General features: G+C 41.4%; 6 protein-coding genes across 6 annotated transcripts; all 6 read right to left on the bottom strand.

Annotated features, from left to right (window-relative positions):
- Nucleotides 1-502: 502 nt before the first annotated feature.
- Nucleotides 503-1453, bottom strand: LOC143333067 (olfactory receptor 52N4-like). Its single transcript, XM_076750998.1, has one exon. It carries the CDS (start codon nucleotides 1451-1453, stop codon nucleotides 503-505), a length of 951 nt encoding a protein of 316 aa, XP_076607113.1.
- Nucleotides 1454-4545: 3092 nt separating this feature from the next.
- Nucleotides 4546-5481, bottom strand: LOC143333066 (olfactory receptor 13C9-like). Its single transcript, XM_076750997.1, has one exon. The coding sequence runs from the start codon at nucleotides 5479-5481 to the stop codon at nucleotides 4546-4548; it is 936 nt and encodes a 311-aa protein (XP_076607112.1).
- Nucleotides 5482-7575: 2094 nt separating this feature from the next.
- Nucleotides 7576-8541, bottom strand: LOC143333065 (olfactory receptor-like protein COR2). The gene has a single exon (XM_076750996.1). It carries the CDS (start codon nucleotides 8539-8541, stop codon nucleotides 7576-7578), a length of 966 nt encoding a protein of 321 aa, XP_076607111.1.
- A 2934-nt stretch (nucleotides 8542-11475) lies between these two features.
- On the bottom strand, nucleotides 11476-12426 carry LOC143333064 (olfactory receptor 52N5-like). Its single transcript, XM_076750995.1, has one exon. The coding sequence runs from the start codon at nucleotides 12424-12426 to the stop codon at nucleotides 11476-11478; it is 951 nt and encodes a 316-aa protein (XP_076607110.1).
- A 2177-nt stretch (nucleotides 12427-14603) lies between these two features.
- LOC143333063 (olfactory receptor-like protein COR4) lies at nucleotides 14604-15554 on the bottom strand. Its single transcript, XM_076750994.1, has one exon. The coding sequence runs from the start codon at nucleotides 15552-15554 to the stop codon at nucleotides 14604-14606; it is 951 nt and encodes a 316-aa protein (XP_076607109.1).
- A 2085-nt stretch (nucleotides 15555-17639) lies between these two features.
- On the bottom strand, nucleotides 17640-18584 carry or70b1 (olfactory receptor, family 70, subfamily B, member 1). Its single transcript, XM_076750613.1, has one exon. It carries the CDS (start codon nucleotides 18582-18584, stop codon nucleotides 17640-17642), a length of 945 nt encoding a protein of 314 aa, XP_076606728.1.
- Between the last annotated feature and the right edge of the window lie 5451 nt (nucleotides 18585-24035).

Raw genomic sequence — 24035 nt, 5'->3', positions numbered from 1 at the left:
ATTGACACATTTAAACACATTATTCAAATAATATAACATTAGTAGAAATTTCCCATCTGCATATGAAGTGACCACGTTTTGTGTGAGCTTGTCCCTTATTTTCCAAGCCAAAATAATGCAAAACACATTAAAACAGAGTTGTTTATTTAAGTGCCCAGCATGATGTTTAATGCTTAGAACTGATTATCGTTGACAATCTAACAGATAATAATTGAGGTGAATTTCAGTCTTGCGATTTGGCGTAAACATAAAACATTTTTTATTTAACTTCTTTCACAAACTGCAGGTTCAGACAGTCCTGCAGACATCTTTGAACACTTTTAGCAGCTGCTGCAAAATATGTTTTATCATCACAAATACAAACAAAAAGCTTTGGTGAGAGCACATTGATGCCTTAATCTCCCCTAAAATTGTTAATGTGGGGGAGAATTGTGGACAGAGCTCAAGGTGCTCTATTGATGAGACCTTTCTTTTTGGAAGTGTGTGCATATATATGAGTTATTTATGGACTTTTCACATTCATGACTTTTTTCGCGTGAAACACACTGACAATCTTCTGTCTGAGCTCTTTACACTGCAGCCCATAGATGACGGGGTTCAGGGCTGGAGGGATGACATGGAACAGGACGGACGCTACTTTCCCACTGTCTGCCCACTCAGGGCGACGGTGCATGATTATGGGAGTGAAGGATGAAACCAACATGATCAGGTACACAGCCAGGTGGGTGGTGCAGGTCTGCAGCGCCCGACTGTTCAGTGCCTTGTTCTTACTGCTCAGACTCACCATGGCGACCCTCAGGTAAGTGAGCGTGATGCTGCCAAGAGAGGAGCCCAGGACGACCACGGCGCTGCTGAGACCATAGACGTGGTTGATGAGAAGATTCTGGCAGGAGAGCTTGAACAAGGAGGCGTTGTCGCAGAATGGGTTGATTATAGCCCTCCGGCAGCGTGTCAAGCGGATGGTGAGAACCAGGAGGATCGCAACCAACATGAAGGCCGCCATCCAGGCCCCGACCGAGAGCTTCACCACCATTTGGTGGGTCATAATGGTGGTATATCGCAGAGGGTTACAGATGGCCACATAGCGATCAAAAGCCATGATCATGAGCACCATGTGAGAGGTGCCTGCATGAAAATGAGTAGCAAAGGCCTGGACGACACAGTCTATGTAATGGATGTGCCGCTCTATGATCGGAGTGAAAACATCACTGAGCAGGTGAGGAATGATGGCTGTAGCCCCGAAAACATCATTAATACTCATGTTGCAGAAGAGCAGATACATGGGCTCCTGTAGGCTCCTCTCCATGGCGATCAGGACCACTAGGCTGATGTTAGACACCATGATCAAGATGTAGATGAGGAGGAGGAGGATAAAGGCAGGACTGGAGGACTGAGGGCTGACCTTTAACCCCTCGATGAATATAATATCTGCATTGAAAGTGTCATTCTCCATTCTGCAGAGGGAGGATCCTGGAGGGAATCACAATCAGCACTGTTATCAAACCCTCATCTGTCAGAACATAAAGAATGGATGATCAGCAAATAAAGAATTACACTTGCAGGCCTTCAAATGTAAAAGAAAAGCTTCACACTACACACAACGGCTGTATGTAAAGTCATTATGTGAAAACACAGTTGAAGAAAACTGCCTCCATTCATACTTTGGACATTTCAAATATACATATATTTAAATCAAAGCCAAAACATTAATCAACATTATACCTGATGAAGTTTATTTTACTGTTGAATCTGAAATCATTGATTAAATATGATTATGTGTATCTAAAATATCAAGTTTTCATAAGAAATTGTTTGGCTTTCTTTGGTTTTATCTTAACCTCAGCGTGGTTTCTTTCAGGGGATGATTCACCGTGACTGGAAATGACTTCACAACTGACACAAATAATGTTTGCAGCTCTGCCTCCTGTTGCCAGTTCTCCTGTAAGATCTGTGAAGATGATTTTACTTCAGAGTTCTGAGTGTCACAAGCCAAGAAACAGGTCACACATTTCCTCTTCTTTCGTTGATTTCCAATAATTCATGAAAAAGCTGGAATATTTGGCACAAAGCAGCTTCAGCACCCTTTCCGATTTACTGTCAGATTTCAGCTCATTTTGTTAATCAGTGATCGAATTTCACAGTTTTCTTTATTCACAAATCACTCCAGACCATGCAGCATTCATGCTAGCTTGTGTGTGTGTGTGTGTGTGTGTGTGTGTGTGTGTGTGTGTGTGTGTGTGTCAGGTTTACCTCTGCTGATGTGAACCTCCTCCAGCCAGACTGGAGGTGGACTGACAGACATCTTTTATAAGCTGACTCATTGGCCCCTGGTACTCCACACTTTGTTGGGTTGCTTCACAGTCACCAGGCAACTGTTGCTGTCAACTTAGCATCAACATACCATGTATGTTGTAAATACTGGCGTCAACTCACTGTGGTTTGGTGGTGTCTCTGGTAGTGATGAGCCTTAGTGGCTGGCATTTTTGGGGGAATCCTGTGGTTCATGGGATTTTTACTCTGTCATGGGATTGGTGGGATGGTGGCGGAGTATTTTGGGGGATGGGGCAGGAGGGAAAATCCACTCCCGTGTCACCGCTAATGACCTTCCACAGAATTGTCAGATGAATCTTCAGCTCTACTCAGCTTTACAGAGCTTTACAGTGACTTTCACCTTATTGTTTAGCTGTCCCACCGCTGTCATGCCGTTATTGTCAGAGAAAAAGCTATAAAAACGTACTGAACAGGACCTGCTCAGCAGCAAACAGCAGATAGACAAGCTGGTGAACAAAGTGGAGCATTTATCAGCTAAAGAACCAGATAATTCCCTCTTGAGTGGGTAGAGACCAAAAACAGAGCTAAAAGAACATCGAAATAAACTGTTTGTTAGCTGCTGCTTGGCTTAACAAACAGTTCTTGTAGTGTGTGTGTCTATGTTTGTATTACCTTTATTTAAACAGGGAAGGCCATTGAGAGCAAGCTCTTTTTGCAATGTTGCCCTGACAACAAAACATAAAAATTACAATGCATCTAAAAATTACAATTCATATAAAGCAAGGAAACTAAATTACTATACATTTTTCACACAGTTGACGGACACATAAAGGAAAGAGGACATTATAGAGCATGTTATATTTTTATGCTCTTATTTTAGTAGATGTGTCATATTTTAGTAGATGTGTCATGCACCAATTTCACCAGAAAAAATTCCTCGTATGTGTAAAAGCATTCTTGGCAATAAAGCTTTTTCTGATTCTGATTCTGATTCTGATTCTGATTCTGATGTAGATCTCAGTGGACATTCATGAAGGATGAGTAATTGCATGCATGTAGGCTGTTTTGTTATTGTTGTTGTGCTCTTCAGTCAGAACTCGATTCATCGTCCATCTAATGTCTCATTTGCCGTCATTCGTCCACATCTCCATCCAAGTTGCTGTCTGACCTTCATCTCAAGAAATTCCCTTTTCACCCAACCAGCATCACAGTCATCACCTCCTTGGACATTCATTGTAAAGGAGGCTGGTAGGATTTATTTTTGATTATAATTGCATATAGAAATTTCATTGCTTACGTACTGGACTGGTTGAGGGGTAGTCTGGTTACTTGTAAGACATTTCTGTCTTATTTTCACTGATTTTAACATACTGTGAGGTACTGTGACCTTATGGCGTCTTATCACTTTCAATATATTTCCCTTTTACATAGCTTGTCATCGTCATGTGCATTAATGTAGGGTGGATGTTTCATGTCTACTTTGGGGGTCAGACATTTAAGTTACAGCCAATCTCCTCATCAAATCTAGATTAAAGGCCAAAGCCCCATTTCCTTCGATAATATGCACATTCTTTACAGTGACAGGTGTAATACTGTAGCTGTGGCACTAACATTTCAAAGCTAAACCTAAACCAAACTGATAAGGGAATGTGACCGATGATTCTGATCGACCTCTAACATCTATGACAGATGACAACAACAGGTCCGTTTGTAATCAGTCAACTGAATATAATGAATTACCTTTTAGTGTATTTATTCATTTATTATACATAACCCTTTGTTGGAATCAATCAGTTCAATTGACCCGTTCTCTTTGATTAATCTGTGATTAAAAGATATTCATGGTGAAAACACATCGACACTATATGTAATACTTATGGCATGATGTTGTGTAATTAGACTTAAAACAGTTGTGACCAGTCGTGGTTTAAGTGGTATATCAGAAGGCATGTATGACAATACCTACTAAAAAGATGTAAAACAGTTTGTCAAACTCAAATAAAGTTAACATATTAGCATGAACAGGAGCAGCCTTCAGTCCCACATGACTGAAAGAATCAGCTGGTTCCAGCATTCTGTTCAGAACTGAATCTTGAGCTTGTTTTGCACAGGGGCCATGTCAATGTTCGCAGACCCCTTAACTCTTAGATTTTAGAATATATAAAAGGAAAGACCGTAGGCTCAGAGCATGCATTGCTGTCTTTCAGAGAAAGAGTGACACATTGAGGACATTTAAAGCTGCTTCATTAACATATTTCATTTGATATCGTCATTTCACCTCATTTTTCTCCTGTTGAACATGCTCATAATTTTTTCTCTGACCACTTTGATTTGCAGTCCGTAGATAATAGCATTCATGGAAGGAGGCACCACGTGGAATAAGATGGATGCAAGCTTCCTTTGGTACGATAAGTGAGGGAATCGATGGAAGACGATGATGATGAAGCCTGACAAGAGCAGGATGATGTACACAGCCAGGTGAGAGGCGCAGGTCTGCAGCGCTTTGCTGTTCAGAGCCTTGTTTTTACTGCTCAAACACACCATGGCGATCCTGATGTAAGTGAGCATTACACTGCACAGGGACACAACCATTGTGCCAATTGCACTGATGAGTCCATAGATATGGTTGATAATAATGTTTTCACAGGACAGCTTGAACAGGGAGGCGTTGTCGCAAAACGGGTTGAGGATGACCCGCCTGCAGCGTGACAAGCGCACGCTTAAGCCTACACTGACTGCAACCAGGAGAAAGGCCATGCTCCAGGCCAACACCGACAGCTTCACCACCATCCTCTTGGTCATGATGGTGGTGTATCGCAGAGGGTTGCAGATGGCCACGCATCGATCAAAAGCCATGGTCATGAGCACAGTGTGTGAGGTGCCTCCGTGAAAGTGCGCACAAAAGGCCTGAATGGCACAGCTGATGTAATGGATGGAGCGCTCAGTGTTTGGAATAAAAACATCACTCAGCAAATGAGGAATGATGGTCGTGGCCCCAAAAACATCATTAATGCTCATGTTGCAGAAGAGCAGATACATGGGTTCATGGAGGCTCTTCTCCACGCAGATCAGGATGACCAGGCTGATGTTGGACACCATGATGAAGATGTAGATGAGGAGGAGGAGGATGAAGGCAAGAATGGAGGACTCTGGGCTGACCTTTAGCCCCTCCAGCTGTACAATGTCCATATTGAATGTTTCGTTCTCCATACTGCAGGGAGAGGATCCTGGAGTGGATCACGGACAGAGATTTCAATCAACATTGTGTTACCAAAGCCAAATTTACTGACTGTGAGACCCTACACTGGATAATATTAGTCAATCTGTGTATTTAAATGAAATCAACTAGAGTGACATTATTGCACTATAGTTAGCTTCTGACTGGCTTCAACATTAAGCCAGGATATTCTTAACAAAATGCTAATGTGGCTGTGAAGGTTTTCATGGGCGTTTCCCTTCCCTGCTGAAAAAATGGGGAAAAAATTGTCGCTCTTTGTTCTCCCTTTCAGCCCTTTTCTGTGTGTCTTTCTGTTTCTGGCACCTTGATTTTGGTTTTTACACACAGACTGAGACAGACTGCCAGCTCGTTTCCACCTTTAGGACTTGTGAATGCAGCCATGTAGGTCTGTAGTGAGGGGTGTCCTATGGCGGGCTACCTGAGGGATTTTAGCCAAAAAGGAATGAACAAACATGCCATAATTTTGTCCCCAAATTTATGAGGACTTTGAAATCTTCCCCTGTTCACAGTGGGATCTTTTTCTGGCTGCTGAAACACAACATCAAAATGTGCTGTTAAAGAAATAAAATAATAAAACGAAGAAAATAAACGATTGCTATGAAGCCTTATACTGTATCTGAAATCAGAGTATTTCCTGCAGTATTCTGATTTCACTGCATGTGATTCTTGAAAATTTTAAAGAAAACTACATTGGAAATGTCATTGTATATATTGTTTATTTTAACAGAATGTGAATCTTTTATAAAAAGCATTTTTCTTAAATATTAACTGTTGCTGTAAAACCTTTGACAGATTGTTTCCCTGCGTTTCATCCATTTTGAGCTGTTTTTCAGTTTTCTGTCAGATTACAGTTCAGTTTCAGATTTACATCCACAAAACATATCAGATACAATCAGTGAACAGTATAAAACAGCATTGTGTGTGTGTGTGTGTGTGTGTGTGTGTGTGTGTGTGTGTGTGTCTGTGTGTGGCAGGTTTACCTTTGTCGACATGGAGCTCCTCCAGCAAGTCCAGAGGTCGCCTCACAGACACTTTTATAAGCTGCGTGAAGGCTCTTGGTTCTCCAGTCAGGGTTGTTTCTGCCGTAGGCCTTTGCATCCCTGAGGGCCTTTACCTCTACACAGCCGAAACTTAATGTTAATGTCTCTCAACTTATGTTCCCTGTCATCCTAGATTTGATCATATTTCAGATTTGTGGCCCCGAAAGCAGCGCACATTGCAGCACTTTGTGCACGAGCAGATCCATTTAGACAACTGTTCACTTCTCATTTTAAATAGAATTTTAAAGGGAACAGGAGATGAGACTCTGACTGTTTGAATTCATGTTAGGCCCAAAACTCACCTGATCAATTAAGAGACTAAACACAACCCTTTTGCATCTTGCAACTTATTTTGTACCTATATTATGCACCATTTAACTTGCAAAAGTGGAGTAGGACACGGCCTAAATGCACTGGCGCCATGCACTGTAGATTGTTTAGATAGGGCAGTTGATGTTTACATGGAACATACAGCAAGCAATCTGGTTTTAGGGCTGAGTTTTGATAGGTAGTTAGGTTTGTGTGCAGCAGTCCTAACAGCGAGGCCCGGATATAACACTGCCAGCAAAGGGAGTGGAAGATCATAGGTGGAGGAACAAATTGGACATGAGTGCTCAGCTGTGGGTGTGAGCAGGTTTCAGTCCTGGTCTTACTCATTGTATGCCTATGAAAAGCGACTCGCTGTAAAAGAGAAATTAAACGCAGAAAAACTGACGAATGCTGTCTCCCTTCCTTCTGTTATTATATATACAGTTGGATTTAAACCTAGTCACTGTCATAGTTAATGCACATTATGCTTTAATATTAAATGAAAGTGGCTGCAAATGCAGTCACTGCTGCTGTCTGTCCTGCTGGAAACCATTTGAACAGATTCAATCACTTTGCTGTCCCTATGATGAAATAAATGTTACTGTCTTAACAGCAGTTTGTTGCTTTTGCAAAGGTATACATGTGATCTCTGTGAAATGTATGAGGTTTGTGAGCTGAAGCTCTGAAAACCGCTATTTTATTAAAAATAATTTCCATTCAATCAGTACTGAGTCCTTTCGCCTCTGTCACATTTACTGTATTCCTTGTAAACATGATGAAAATTTTTTGTCTGAGTGCTTTGATTTGCACCCCATATATAACAGCGTTCATGGCAGGAGGGACCACGTGGAACAAGATGGCTGCCAGCTTCCTGTGGTCTGAAAATTCAGGGAAACGATGGAGGATGATGAGGATGGCGCCTGACACAAACAGGATGATGTACATGGATAGGTGCGTGGCGCAGGTCTGCAGCGCCCGGCTGTTCAGCACCTTTTTTTTACTGAGCACACACACTACAGCAATTTTCAGATAGGTGAGAGTAATGCTGCCGATGGAGGAGCCCAGCAGGACCACAGTGTATGTGAGGCCGTAGATGTTGTTAATGAGGACGCTTTCACAGGACAGCTTGAACAGGGAGGCGTTGTCGCAGAACGGGTTGAATATAATCCACCTGCAGCGCGACAGACGGATGGTGAGGCCCATGAGGACCAGCACCAACACCAAAGAGACCATCCAGGCCGACGCCGACAGCATCACCACCATCCTGTTGGTCATGATGGTGGCGTAACATAGAGGGTTACAGATGGCTACATATCGATCAAAAGCCATGATCATGAGTATAGTGTGAGAGGTACTTGCATGAATGTGACCACAAAAGGCCTGGATGACACAGTCGATGTAATGAATGTACCGTTCTGTCCTCAGAACAAAGACCTGACTCAGCAAATGAGGAATGATGACCGTGGCCCCAAAAGCATCATTAATGCTCATGTTGCAGAAGAGCAAATACATGGGCTGATGGAGGCTCTCTTCCATGAAGATCAGGACTACCAGGCCAATGTTGGACACCATGACGAAGATGTAGATGAGGAGGAGGAGGATGAAGGCAAGAATGGAGGACTGGGGGTTGACCTTTAACCCCTCCACGAGCAGAATATCTGTACTTAAAGTCTGGTTCTCCATAGTGCACAGGGTTAAGCCTAAGCCTAGCAAGGATGAGAGAGAGAGCAAATATATAAATTCTATCAAAAATAGTAGCATTTTTGAAGATAATAACAGGATAGATATAGTTATCTATCCAACAGTGGGACAACTGGGTGAGCAGCACCACCTAAAAAGTACCTCTTCAACATATATAAATACAAATAGAAGATATTTTCAATATATTAAAACATGAGATCTCATGTAACAATATGCTTATAACGTAGATTTGATAAGTGAATTATTCAAACAGGACATACTGTATGTCATTTACTATAAGAATGCTATCCTTCAAAGTAAAAGCCTACTGTGGTAGTCAAATAATAATTACATCATTCAATCAAACTGAAAGTTCTTGTGTGAACATGATGTACAGCACAGCTAAACCATATAGAAAATGACCATGGTCAAACAATAAAATCTTTTGCGTCAACAACCATAGAGTGAGACATAAACAAGTGTTCATGCTGGGAAGTTACAATATGAGAAAAAAAAGTGTGTGGATACAAATTTTCAATCACACATACTGAAATCGTTTTGTGGTGAATGTTGAACAGGCTGCCGCTGGAAACACAGCTCACACATCATAAGGAAGCTGTTCACTCATTCACTTCAATATAACATAGAATTGCTTAAATACAAGTATTTTTGAAGTCGAAGATGTGAAAACAAAGCATGAACTGTGCATAGTAATGATGACATATCAATAGTCTTTATTTGTGGTTACAAAGTGTTTCAGACAGTTTATTCCTTCAATATGAAAGTAAAAAAAGAAACCATTCAAGTAAGGTTCAGGCAGTCTGGTTTCGTGGCTTGCAGTGCAAACTATAAATGTTTTATGCTAGTCAGCTTTAAGCTAAAAGACTTCAGCCTGAGGATCTCAAGCTGCATAAACCAAGGAACCAGGCTGAGGAGAACCGTACGGGTAATCAATAAGGGTCTTCTAGGAAGGTACATCCACCATTCACTAGTTGCTTATTGGCATGCATATTAATAGCCTATTAGCTTTAGATCAGTCATTATAAAGTACTTATTAATGTCTTATTCTGGGAGTTAGTGAGACTTATGAACAGCAACTTCCTTTCTGCCCATCAGGAAGCAGTAATTCAGAGGTTATTAAGGGAAAACGACATAGTAGTTACAGAATATGGTCATGCAGAATAAGGCATTAATATGTGCTTTATAATGACTTATAAAGAGCCAATATGGTACTAATATGCCTGCTAATAGGAAACTAATTGTGAATATTTGTACTTTAATATCAAGTGTAACACAGCAGGGTGAATCAGTTCTAAAACAGACATGGAGCCAGTGTAAAAGGCTTTAAACAGGTGTGACGTGCTCACCTGTAGCCCATCAACAGATCTTCATTTAAGTGCAAAAGCCATCGCAATAATCTAAGACGGACAAGATGCAATTATATAAAATGGTCTCTGTCTTTAGAATATGAAACAGGAGTATTCATTGCAACATTTCTAAAACTATACAAAACATAACTGGTATTATTCAGTAACACACAACATCAATTCTAGACTGCGGACAAGCGTGTGTGTTACACTTACCTCTGGTCACATGAACTCCTCCACTCAGACCTGAGCTGAGACACTTTTTATAAGCTCAATATTTGCCCTTCCAGGCTTTGTTGTGTGAACTCTGTCACCAGGCAACGGTTGTCAATCTTGCACGAACAACACTGTTTCCTCCTGGAAGCAGCTGGACACTTGTTGTCTGAGAATGTTTGACAGAAATGTATAATGTAGATTTAGACACTGAAGACTCTCTGCATCCAAATGCCCACTCCTCCTCCTGCCCACTCAAACTCCACTCCTCTGATTTCAGCTCTACTGAAGCTACAGAAGACAGTACACAACTGTCCCACAGGCCGAGTCATTAGCTTGACCTGACACGCTCACCTTCACCACCTCAGCTGTGGATGCCTGGCCATCACCACCACTAAAGTCCAGGCTCTGGGAGGGAGTTTCATGGAAGCCCCTGATTCAGGACCGCTTCCCATGGTGATCTACTTCCTGCTGGGGTCTGATCACCAAGGTTTCATCCTTGTCCTCACAACAAATTTGTAGTGTAAGTCAGTACAGACAGGAGTTTCACTCCACCAGGGGCAGCAGACAAGCCAAGTTTGTTTCTTCTGCACCATTGGGACAAAAGGCATGTCAAAGTGCTTCACAGGGTCACAGAAAAACATTTAAGGCATCAGAAGATTAGAAGAAAGAGAAAAGACTCCTGTCAGGATAGCATGGAGTACTTCAGGCCAGCGAGAGGCCTGTGCATCAGGCCTTACAAATCTCACCTGAGAGTGAGATGTGGTTTGTATTCAAATTTTGGATTCCCACTGGGCAAGCCCTACTTTACATCACCTTTCCACTGTGATGCCATGTTGCTACAGGATCGAAATCTGAGCTGAGGGCTTATCGTTCTTCCATAACGTCAAATATGTCACTGTGGAAGAAAAGAGTTTGCAGAAGGAGATTTCAGCTTTTTCAGTCAATATTGAACCCACTGAGGACTTTATTGCATCAGCTGACCACATTTACTATAAACACTGATTGGACATCCACAAAACAATGTGGCAAATTTTACACTTAATATCTTAAGTTCCTAGAAAAAAGTATTTGAAACAACTAAAATAATGAAAGGAACCTGAACATTAAAGCTACTGAATAACATTTCAGAAAAATTAACAAAAATATAACATACTGAATTTGAAACAGGATTTACAGCCTTTATGGTTGATAAAGAAGAGTGCAGTTCGAACTTTGCAATGACGCTGAACAGGAAAGCTTGATTAACAGATACCGGTACCACAAAATAATGGTTTTTTTTTCTCTATTAATCATTTCAACATGATCCATACAGAAGATAATTCTCTGACTGTATAAACATCATTTTTTCAGTTTATCATTTTACTTCCATTACAGCTAATTTACTGTTATGGAACGAAATAATAATCCTCTGCCTGACCTCTTTAATCTGCAACCCATAGATGACAACATTCAAGGCAGGCAAGGCAACATGTCCCAGGACTCCGGCCACTTTCCTGTGGTCCGACAGCTGAGGGAAACGGTGCAGGATCACAATGATGAAGCCAGACACCAGGAGGATGATGTACACAGCCAGGTGGGTGGTGCAGGTCTGCAACGCTTTTCTGTTCAGCACCTTGTTTTTACTGAGCACACACACTACAGCAATTTTCAGATAGGTGAGAGTAACGCTGCCGATGGAGGAGCCCAGCAGGACCACAGTGTATGTGAGGCCGTAGATGTTGTTAATGAGGACGCTTTCACAGGACAGCTTGAACAGGGAGGCATTGTCGCAGAACGGGTTGAATATAATCCACCTGCAGCGCGACAGACGGACGCTGAGGCCCACGAGGATCAGCACCATCACTAAAGAGACCATCCAGGCCGACGCCGACAGCATCACCACCATCCCGTTGGTCATGATGGTGGCGTAACGCAGGGGGTTACAGATGGCCACATATCGATCAAAAGCCATGATCATGAGTATAGTGTGAGAGGCACTTGCATGGAGATGAACACAAAAGGCCTGGATGGCACAGTCAGTGTAATGAATGTGCCGCAAAGAGTTTGATATTAAGAGATCTCTAAGCACGTGAGGTATAATTATCGTGGCCCCAAAAACATCATTAATACTCACATTGCAGAGGAGCAGATACATGGGCTGGTGGAGGCTTCTGCACCTAAAGATCAGAGCTACCAGGCCGATGTTGGACACCATGATGAAGATGTAAACGAGGAGGAGGAGGATAAAGGCAGGAATGAAGGACTGGGAGGTGACCTTTAACCCCTCCAGGATTAGGATGTCTTCACCAAAAGTGTGGTTTTCCATATTTCATCTGTCAAATAACAATTATTGCTCTGAACTCTGAATTTGTTAGAGAGGCATCCATGATATTAAGTCACATGTGTCATTTCTGCCATCAAACTCATTTATCTATTTACAAAAAAAGCATTTCCTCATTTAAAATGGCTGTTTAAGAGTTCCAAAAAAAAAAAGCCCTTGAAACAGTGTTACCAAGCTCAATGTCCCTGTTATGCTATGAAGAGTTCTCACTGACAAAAGAAGACTGCTGACAGTGTGTATCAGTAACAGTAACACTTCTTCTTTATACATTTGTATATCACAGAACAGTAAACTGTATAGCATATGACTTACTACAACTTTAAAATCTTCATTCAGATTAGCCAAAACTCTGCAAAAAACAATTTGGATGAAACCTCAGGAGGAGCAGGAGGTATCCCTCTGCCAGCACAGACAGATTCATTGGTGTTTAATTTTCTAAATGTCGTTTGTCATTGCTGTGGGCAGCACAGACAAATGTCATTCACCTGTAATGCATAAGAGAGAAGGCAGAAAGAGACACAAAGCATGGCAAATAAAACTCAAACTATCTGTAACTGAAGCGACCTTTGAAAAAAGCTCACAGCGTACTGTAAAGTCTTCTGCTGCTTTTGGAAAACACACGACAAAGTTGCATTTAGATCAACACAACTCCTAACAGCAGAAATACACAACGATGCAGCGGCTGAGGGCGTTACAAACTGTCCTCCAGAAGTGACACAGCAGACGCTTTTATTTGGTGCATCAGCAGCAGCGTCACATGCTGACAGGTCAACTGTTGCCTGGCAACCATTCAGCGCCCAGCATCATCATCGTGTGTATCTCTTGTAGGTTACTTCAACATTTCCATATATGAAGTGGGGAACAGATTTTATTTATGTAGATTTATAGACCAGTAAATGTTTTAGGGCTTTGACACACTGATATCATGTAGTGCTGGATCATTTGTCGCTGATAGTCATGTTGTAATGATCACTCAATTCGTTTTTTTAGGTCAACCATATGTTTTGCTTGAGACTTCTTGAGGCTACTGGGCAGGCATGTGGCAGGGCCTGGTGGTTTTGCTGTGGCAGCTGGTGTAGAATTGGAGGATCTGCAACCCTCACAATGTCTGCCACAGTCCTGTTTTTACTCCTTTTTCCTCTCCTCCCCTCCCATACATTTAGTTCCCATCACTGCCATTCTCCTCCTCCTCCCATCAACCAAATGCCCTCAGACTTTTCCACCTTCCCTCATCTGCCCTCCAATAACCCCCCAGTCTTAGTCACCTGACCTTCCCACTCACTCACCTGCTTCCCATTTCCCTTAATCAACCCAGAAGTACCTACACCTGTTCATTTCCACCAATACTCGCAGTTTGTCCTAGTTGCCATGAGTGTTTTTTGCTTTGCTTTTGTATTGGGCCCTGGTTTCCTGCAAGTTAAACCAGACTTGCACATACAGTGCCTACCTGCTACCTGTCAACCTGCGTGCCAGTCTACCTGCCTGTACCTGCCTGTAAACATTTCATTAATAAAATCATCCTGCAGTCTTGACTGTCTCCTTCCCATGTTGGCACTCTGCAACACTGTGTGACAAGAGATGTGTTGAAGTGACTTATGTGTTAAGTCATGAAATGATTAACACAACAGTGATTACTGTCATATCCCATGAAAGTGGTTCTAGCCTGTTTAGGAATTTGAAAAAAAAACATTTCCAGTTGGAGATCTGTAACCACCAACAATGAAACGTTCACAGAAAACTCTGAATCTTCAGCAGCTCATTAGCTCGCTGCTTGTTGATCCTGATTTTTAGTTATAATAATAGAAGCTTTTCTGACACATCTTATTTTTAACTGACAGGGTTTAATGATGATAAGAAGCTTGTTTCAATTCTCTTTGTCAAAGGAAACGTGTTTGCTTAAGAACTATTTGCAACAGATCATATAAACTGAAAGTGAAATAAGAATATGTATATAATTCTATTTTAACAGATTCATAAAGCCTGCCATACTGAGCTCTTTTGTGAAATTCCACTGACCAGAAAGAGCATCACTTCAACATGACCCCTGCAGAAATTATTTAATTGATTCTTTTCACTGAAGCTAATATCAGAAATTCTAAATGTATCCTACGCAACACAAGTATTTACAGATTTACAGTTCACCTATCTGATCACTTTTTGTATCATTTCAATTTAATTTGAGCCATTTTACAGCTGAAAAACAAAGCACTGATCCTCTGCTTGATCTCCTTTATTTGCAGCCCATAGATAACAGCATTGAAGGCAGGCAGAGTCACTTCACATAAGACAGATGCCACTTTCCTGTGGTCCGACAGCTGCGGGAAACGGTGCAGGATGACAATGATTAAGGCCGACAACAGCAGGAAGATGTACACGGCCAGGTGGGTGGTGCAGGTCTGCAGCGCTTTTCTGTTCAGCGCCTTGTTCTTACTGCGTAGACACACTGCAGCGATTTTCAGGTAGGTGAGAGATACGCTGATGATGGAGGAGCCCAGCAGGACCGCCGTGTAGCCGAGGCCATAGATGTGATTGATGAGGACACTTTCACAAGAGAGGCTGAACAAGGAAGCGTTGTCACAGAATGGGTTGAGTATAACGTGCCTGCAGCGTGACAAGCGAATAGTGAGGCCCAGGAGGATCGCCACTAGAACTAAGGCTGCTGTCCAGGCCCCCAGTGACAGCCTCACCACCATTTTGTTGGTCATGATGGTGGTGTATCGCAGAGGGTTGCAGATGGCCATATTGCGGTCAAACGCCATGACCATGAGTACAGTGTGAGTGGTGCCCGCATAAAGGTGAACACAGAAGGCCTGAATGACACAGTCAATATAAGTAATGTACCGTTCTGACTGTGGCAGGAAAATATCTCTGAGTATATGTGGTGTGACGATCGTGGCCCCAAAAACATCATTAATACTCATGTTGCAGAAGAGCAGATACATGGGCTGGTGAAGGCTCGTACTCGTGAAAATCAGGGCTACCAAACTAACATTTGACACCACAGCAAAAATATAGATGAGGAGAAGGAGGACGAAGGCAGGAATGGAGGACTGGGAGGAGAACTTTAAGCCCTCTAGGAGTATGATATCCTCACTGAAAGTCTGGTTTTCCATCTGTGTAGAACTGAATGGAGATTAGACAAAATGTGTGGCTGCAAGTGTCTGATATAACAAGACTCTTGCATGAATGACAGCTGCACAGGATACAGTCAGAGATGGGGATGCATCTATCTGACCCACCATGTTGGTATCAGTATACTTACCTTATTAAGCCAATTGGGTATCAGACATGATCGATCTTCCAATCTAAGTGCTACAGCAATTTCTGTCCAAATAATAAATTACAAACTTTATATAGATACGATACTTTTCAAAACAAAGTTACAGTGTGGTTCATGTGATTGAATCAGGATTAAAACATTTCACCTCAATGAAGCAAATCAATTCAGACACTTAATAAAAGAGGAACAGCCAGACTGGCCGTGTCTGATGGTCTGAAGCTCTGGCTCATGCAGAAGCAGCAGATCAGTGATATAAAGCTGAAAATCAATTCTAAAACTTACCAGTGAAGAGACGCTAAAGCAGGGCCAATAATGATCGTGTCTTCATATCACGTCACCTTACATAGAAAGATCACATCACAATTATTTACATTCAGTCAGAGTTTGTTCTGATCAGTGTATCCCCAGTTTCAGACTAGTTTAAGAAACATTTAAGGAAAAGTCTACAAGTCTGGGGTTTAAGAGTCTTCATAATAACCAAGAATACAATTCTGAAATAGCTTGAGTTGGTAATGTAAAAGGCATCTTCAGTTTTCTAGCCATGGCTCCACAAAGTGAATCTAAAAAACAAAACTTCTGGCACAAAGAAAGGAGACATCCTAACATCTGTCAGCACAAATGTTTCTGCTGTTTTGCTAAATTACATTTACATAATTGCTATTTGGGAATGTGTGTTTGTTAGCATTTCTTTGTCCATCATGAGCTCTCCTCCAGCACGGACCAGAGCTGAAACAGCCGACCTCTGCAGACAGCAGAGGGAGGACCGATGGTTTGGTTTGAGGACGGCTGTTTAAAGCAGAGAAACCATCCCTCAAAAAAAAGGACCCACTGCGCTGTTCTTTTAAATCTTCCCTGAAGATTTAACAACTATTCTCAGCATCATGTGACTGTAATTTACACTTTGCCTCAGGTCAACCGTTATACTGCCAGGAACACTATCAACGACCTTGACCCCATAGAAGTTAAATACTCTCCACAAGTCACTTAGAACTGAAGAAGCCCCTTTGATGAGAGCCCTTTCATTCAACTCTCTTTGGACATCAGAGTACATAAATTAACTCTAGAGGCCTTGCTCCGGCACCAAAAATAATATTAGAAATAAAATGTAGACATTGATTCATTTAAAAATGTGGCAGAAGTTAATATTTCTGCTTCTGTGCTTATTTACCTTTTGTATTGATTCCTTTCCCACCTCATTGTCCATTTCTTGTTAACAAATATTCACAGGTGGCCTCGTCAACATGGATGTTCCATTCTGACAACCTGTGATCCCACTAGCATTTATTTTTTTGTTTTGACTTTTGGCAGTTTTGGTCCTCCATATGTGATCCACAAAGACATTTGTCCTGCTTTCAATCAGTTTTGCAATCTTATTACACTTGTTTTACCATATATTTGAAGGATACAGTTATGTTATACTACTCGTGTCATAATAATAATAATGATAATAATAATAATAATAATAATAATAATAATAATAATAATAATAATAATAATAATAATAATATACACTACACATTATTTGCAATGTGTGCATTATTTATTTAATTTCTACAGACACAACATGCACACTAATGTATTTTTTTCTTGAAATTAACTTAATAGTAGAGAGTGTTCTTCTGATTAATTTTAATGGTATTTTGCATTCAAACAGATGACACAGATAACAGTAGACAGTATTTATCATTGTATTAAATTGATTGAGGCACAATTAAAATCTCTTGATATTTAAAGGTCAAGAACACATTTGTAAGTACCATCAGAGCCCATTTCATAAATATGGTAGATCAGTCTTTAAAAAAGATGGTTAAGAAAAGCTACAATATGATGAGGAAAAAAGCGAGGACAAGCACATCTTTCCTAAATGATGTTTTCTTTAAATAAAAAAAAGAAAGAAAGAAAGAAATTGGTATGTGCATTAGAATGATGGCAAAATCTTTCCTGACTCGAACAGTTTTGACAAATATTTCCGTATCTCTTTGGACTGAACCCCATAAATGATGGGGTTGAGGCTGCCAGGGATGATATGAAACAGAATGGCACAAAGTTTCCTGTAGTCTGAGTACTGAGGGAAGCGATGCAGGATGATGATGTGTGTGCCACATAAGAACATGATGAGATATACAAAGAGGTGAGTGCTGCAGGTCTTCAAGGCTTTACTGTTCAAAGTCTTGTTCTTACTGGTCAGACAGACGACTGTGATCTTAGTGTAGGTGAGAACCATGCTGCCTATAGAAGCTGTGAACAGAACCACAGTGAAAGTGAGGCCATAGATGTTATTGATGAACACACTCTCACAGGAGAGTTTAAACAGGGAGGCATTGTCACAGAAGGGGTTTGTGATCACAGTCCTGCATCGGTTCAGCCGAATGGTCAGACCGAGCAGAATCCCAACTAAAACAAAGGCCACTCCCCAGGCAGACACTGTCAGCTTGATCACCATCTTGTTGGTCATTATGGCAGCATAGCGCAGGGGATTGCAGATGGCCACATATCTGTCAAAAGCCATAATCATGAGCACGGTGTGGGAGGTAGTGCCGAACATGTGTGTGGTGAAAGCTTGGACCACACATTCATAATAACTGATGAGGCGCTCAGAGGGAGGCTGCAACATATCTGAAAGCAAACGAGGCACCATGATCGAGTTTCCAAGGATGTCATTGACTGGCAGGTTGCAAAAAAGGAGATACATGGGCTGATGAAGGCTCTTGTCAATGAAAACCAGGAACACAATGCCTACATTAGCTAATATAATAATTAGATAGGAAAAAAAGAAAAAGAAAAAGAGAGGATATGTGGAAACTTCTGTGACCTTTAACCCCTCCAGCTGGAGGGTAAAACTGTTGATTGTGTAGTTTTCCATCAACCTGGAACAAAAGCAGAAAAAGCTTATTTGTCAAATATAGAAGGTCTTTCCAGTCTTCATGATTCATATCAGTCATCCATTAGATGTTACATTACATGATGCAGAGGACAAAGAGCTTCACCCATTTAAATATTACCTGTTATTTCTGTTGTCTTGTCGTGTTCACAGTCACCAAATACTCATCAGCTAAGCATCTGCTGGACTATCTCAACCTGTCTCAATTCATATGGAGGTGTAGTCATGGGTGGAGTCATAGATGACATAACTGCAAGACGTCAGGTTTAGTCGCAGACATCCTGCTGCTGTTTGAACATCCTTGTGAGGTGCAAGGATCTAATTCAGAATGGCAACACTAGCCATTACCTCTCCAAAAGTCCCAAAATCAAGCTGATGTACAGCCAAATATAAATCGAGGTCTGCGTCCCCAAAACTTCCACTAACTTCAGGGTTGCCAGTTTGATCCCCAGCTCCCCAAGTCCATGTGCCAAAAGGCCCTTGAGCAAGGCGGTGAACTATAATGTAGCACTTTTCTTAACAATGTTACAAAGCACTTCACAAAAAGTATAATACTACTTGCATGATAGCTCGCTGCCATATATGTGTGTTTGCATGTATGAATGAGATGCAAATTGTAAAGGGTTTAAATTAAAGTGCTGTCTGAATGGAGTCTGTCTGTACTCTGACAGCCAAAAACAGCCTGTGTGCTGAAACCATGTAGTTCAGTTTTTTCTTCTGGTCATTCTTCTGGTCATCGGCTGTTGGGTGTTGCTATATGTTCAATCTTTGTGCTTGATTTCTGTGCATATGTCAACTGACTTAAGGTGAGGAGCGTTACATCAAGGTTAAGTACTGGTTTCATCTGGCAAAGATAATGATCAAAGTCTTAAAGCTGCAGTAGGTAACTTGTATAAAAGAATTTTTTTTGTCATATTTGCTAAAACTGTCCCTGTGCCCAGACAGCAGTACATGAAACATGTAATCTGTGAAAAAAAATGGCTCCATTGGTCCCACCTACTGCTCCCACTGCCATGTGCAAGAATCCACCGCACCCGACACAAAACAACCAATCAGAGCCAAAGGAGCATCTGAGGGAGTTTCTGACATCGTCAATCACTACTCAAACATGCTGCAAAGCGCCCCCTCCCTCTGCTCATGCTGCCGGCTGCCGCTCAGTCAAACGGCTCTGAGCGGCGTCAGGAGGCCAGTGAAAGCTAAGGCGGAGCAACAGCCACCTGCACAGGAGAAACTGCCCATACTGCAACAGCAGCATATACGGCTAAGACAACAATTGTGACATTGCCGCGAATTGTTATTGACAGTGTCGCTAACAGTTTGCGTGGAAATGCGTGACTGTCCGCACAAAGCGGGACATCTGGTCACCCTAATCATAGTAAACCACATAACATGAAGACGAAGTCATATTAATGCGCAAGTTCGCGCCAGTCTTATGTGAGCATCAAAACATTATTCTGACACCTCAGTCAGATGCTATGAGACACACAGAGAGATGTCGAAGCTTCAGAGACGGAGAGAGTTTGAGGGAGCTGGTCGTGTTCTGATTTAGAATCCTTGTCTTTAAACCTGTTTTTCTCAAGATTGTGCTCCAAAAAATCCTACTGATCAGCTGATTTGAGTGATCATAACACTTGACACAAACCAGATATAAAAATAATGAAAACTGATGTGAAAAGAGCTTGAAATAAGCTTCTAGGTGATATTAAAATCTCCAAAAGGTAACATTTCGACATGTGACTGCTTTTCCCATATCCCATCACAATTTTCAGGTCAAGTCTGTTCTCTTCAAGATTTTGGCCACTGGATATGAAATGACTGCTTACATAAAGGAAACAAACTTAACTAATTGGTTTAAAGGTCAAAGATTGCAGTAAAAGATGATGTCAAATGATGGCAGCTTCAGTGTGGTCTGAGCCATGTAGCCCCCCAGGCTGAGTGATGTAATGCAAAGTGACCTCATTGTTTCACAATCACTGTTTGTTTGCCGTTGTTACAGCAACATTTTGTTAATTACTGCCATACACCGAAGGGACCTGCAGGGAAGCCTCAACTAATGCCGACCTCCCACCCCAACACCAGCTGAACTCAATCAACAAACTCCTGCTTCTTTGTAGAGGAAATTTTCTCCATTCAAACTCAACAAATAACATGAAATCACCAGGTGGCTCACACAGTTTTGGTTGTCCCAGAGGGTTCTGAAAGGATCAAACAACTTTTGCAAATCACTGTTGAATCATTTTCAACTGTAAATGCATTAAGAAATTTGAACCACTGAAGTACAAAATCAACTGGAGATGTCCTGCATTATTCAGCTTCTGGCCCCATTTTTAAAAACAGCGTGTGTCAAAAAAAAAAGTAGATAGTTGTGTTTAAGCAAATTCCACAAACTGACCTTTAAGGTTGTTGAGTGATTGCTTCACTCCGGGGCAAAAGCTCCATGAGCCAGGCAGCAATTATGCTGCAGTCTGCTATGGTATGACACTGATGACAGGGCAGCCATAACTACACAGTCTAATGTTAAAGTGCTGCATGCTGCCGTGTGTGTGTTGTGGCCCTTGTATACCTGTGTTATCACTGGACTGTAATTAGTGTCCTGGAGGCCTTGGAGCTCTCAGGTGTTTCAGTGACCTGCAGGTTGATAGAATAAAAACTGCAGTGAGGCGTTCAGGGGGCGTCGGACAGGGAGCTGCTCTCTCTCTCTCTGGAGAGACTCCAGCCTGCAGGCCAGACTTCTGTCTTTACTCTCACACTTAATCCACCATCATCACCACTTTCTCTAAACCTGCAGGAGTGTGTGTATTTGTGACGGATGATGGTTATATTCATTTGGTTCTGATTTATTTTTGGCATTTCAACACAAGCACAGATGCCTTAACTCTAACTTAACTCTTTCTAAAAATTGTCCATTGCATAGAAAGCTGGTGTCTGTAGCTAATGTTTGCAACCTTACCCGACTGTCTCTCAGCCTACTAGAATTTCTGCACTTCAACCTTTATTGATCATGTTTTCACTAACATACATCAGTTGTGTTCACAGGTAGTATCATTGGCTGTAGGCTAAAAAAAAGTTCATCAGTTCATCACTAGGCCATAAAGTTTCAACAAGGTGGATAATTTGAGACCTTTTATGAAACTTTACTATTAGGGGATCATAGAAAATCAGCATACAGAGGTTTTGCTGTCAGCTGAGTCCCTGTAAATCCCAGGAGCTTTCATTAGCTCCTGTAATCACTGTTATCCTCTTAGTTCTGATGAACATCTATTAGCGGCCCTCTCTCTTTGCTCCCAGGGGCCTAATTACCATCAGAAACTGTTAAGTGTTTTGTTCGGATGCAGCTCACAGTGGACCTCATTAATGATTATCTTTGTTTCTGAAACATTAACACTCATTACTGGCTGCTGTGGCAACTGGAACTCACAGTGATGAAATTGGGGGACCATCAGGGGCCAGTGTGGTCCCCAGAGCTCCCAGCATGCAACAGTTGAAACAAACTTTGAGTTTCTAACCACAAACAAATACAGTGAGCTCTTTTAGGGTCTGTCACATAACTTTCAATCTACATTTCACACGTAATATTTTGACAGTTTGTATTTATATTTCTTCCTGTTAATTTAAAAACTAATTCATGTTTCTATTTGCATGTTGGAATGCTGAAAGGTGAACAGCACACAGCATATCTTGCTGGTGCCACAGCTAGATACCAGCTGTATAAACTTCAGAAACTTCAGAAAGTTAATCAGAAGAATGAGAAGAGTTCTTTGTCTCCAAGAAGATAATAAAAACTGCATTTTGTGAAAAACAGTTTGAGGCTGCTTTTTCTGAGGTGTGTCTCCTTAATAGCTACACTGATAATCTCTTTAATTTATAACCGTCAGAGTGTGTATGCATTAGTTGATGCAGAAATTGCCTACAGTACCTACCAGCATGTGTTGGCACATACTGTACTCGCACACCAAGACTGGTCAATTGGAAAGAATTTCCTTGCGGGCCAAAATCTAAAGCTTGCCACAGTTATATCTAAAATTTCACGGAAAGAGCTCTGTCCCAATGTCAGTCCCCTACAGTCTCAGGGAGCTGCTGGCATGGCTGTAGGCCCTGAAGGCTATAGTGTGCAGGAGGTGCAATATCATTTAGGTGCAATAACATATAAATAAGGGATAACTGCACTTGTTTGTTCACATGAAAAGACAGAAATAGTTGAGTAAAGAATGGAAAAAGAAGCGCAGAGAGAAGTTCAAGCCCAATTTACTTTCTCACCACCACACAGCTGACTGAAGTTTATGGAGATCTGAATCAGTTAGCAGCTAAAAACCCAGAATGTCAGTCCCTCCTGCTCCATATTTGAGGGACTTCTGGGTTTTTACTCAGCAGATGTGGCTAAATGTGTTCAGGCGGCAAAAACTTCAGTTTGCTTTTTTGTGTCTGGGATCTCCAGGAAGTTGAGCAGAATGTTGCACACAGCAGAAACACCATCAGAGCTTTTTTTTTTTTTTTTTCTAAACACCCACCATCTTCTGGTGTCTGATGTCAACAGAAAACACACACACTAACAGAAAAACCCAATAACTGCTGCATCCTCTCTGTGCGTCATTACAGAAAAAAAGCTGATTTTTGTGAAGATGTGAGTCAAGGCCAATCACAGTAGACCAGTGTGCAAGAAAAAGGAGGCAGGGCCTTCTGGTGTGCGCTTTCAGTGGAGAAAATGCGATGAATTGCCATGCATGCTGCCCGACATGCTTAGTTGTCGCCACGCGCCCCAACATGGTTAATTACTTAAAGAATACTTCCTTGTGTGTTTTTTCAACAGATGTTTTACAGAGGCGTAGCAATGTGACTATGTCAGTCTATACCAGGGTTTGGTTAATGTAATATTTCTCCACAAGCTGCATCACAACTTTCTGTTGCATTCTGGTGTCCCATCACATGCAACTGGTGCCCTTTTTATTTTTTCACCACAGCTGTCCAAATTAGAAAAATCATATCTTCCATGGAAAAGTAACCAGTGACCAGAGCTGTCACATAATTTTAGTGATATAAAAAGTACAATATTTCGCTCTGAGAAGTGGTGGAGTAGCTCAGAACTGTAGAGTACCTGAGTAAATGTTCTTTCTACCACTAATTATTGTACAGATACAGAGGAACATGTGATATGAAACACAAACTGATTTGGGGTTCTAAACATTTTATTTGGCTTTGGCTCCACCTGCTGGTCACATCACAAGAGTCAGATTTTCTTCCATTGGCCTGACTGAGCTGCCCAGGACATTTTGGGCTTTTCATCTGCTAGCTATTATCTACTATTACTACTACTTACTCAATAATGAAAATACGCTGTATAATAAAACAATTAGTTGCCCTACTATCATTATTTATAATTTATTTATCTTTAGTATTTGAGTTTATTGTTTAGTGTAGTGTTGGATATGTCTATCT

Source organism: Chaetodon auriga, chromosome 15 (assembly GCF_051107435.1).
Source record: "Chaetodon auriga isolate fChaAug3 chromosome 15, fChaAug3.hap1, whole genome shotgun sequence".
NCBI classification, from domain to species: domain Eukaryota; kingdom Metazoa; phylum Chordata; class Actinopteri; order Chaetodontiformes; family Chaetodontidae; genus Chaetodon; species Chaetodon auriga.
The sequence above is the reverse complement of the archived record's forward strand: the minus strand, read 5'-3'. Positions and strand labels throughout refer to the sequence as shown.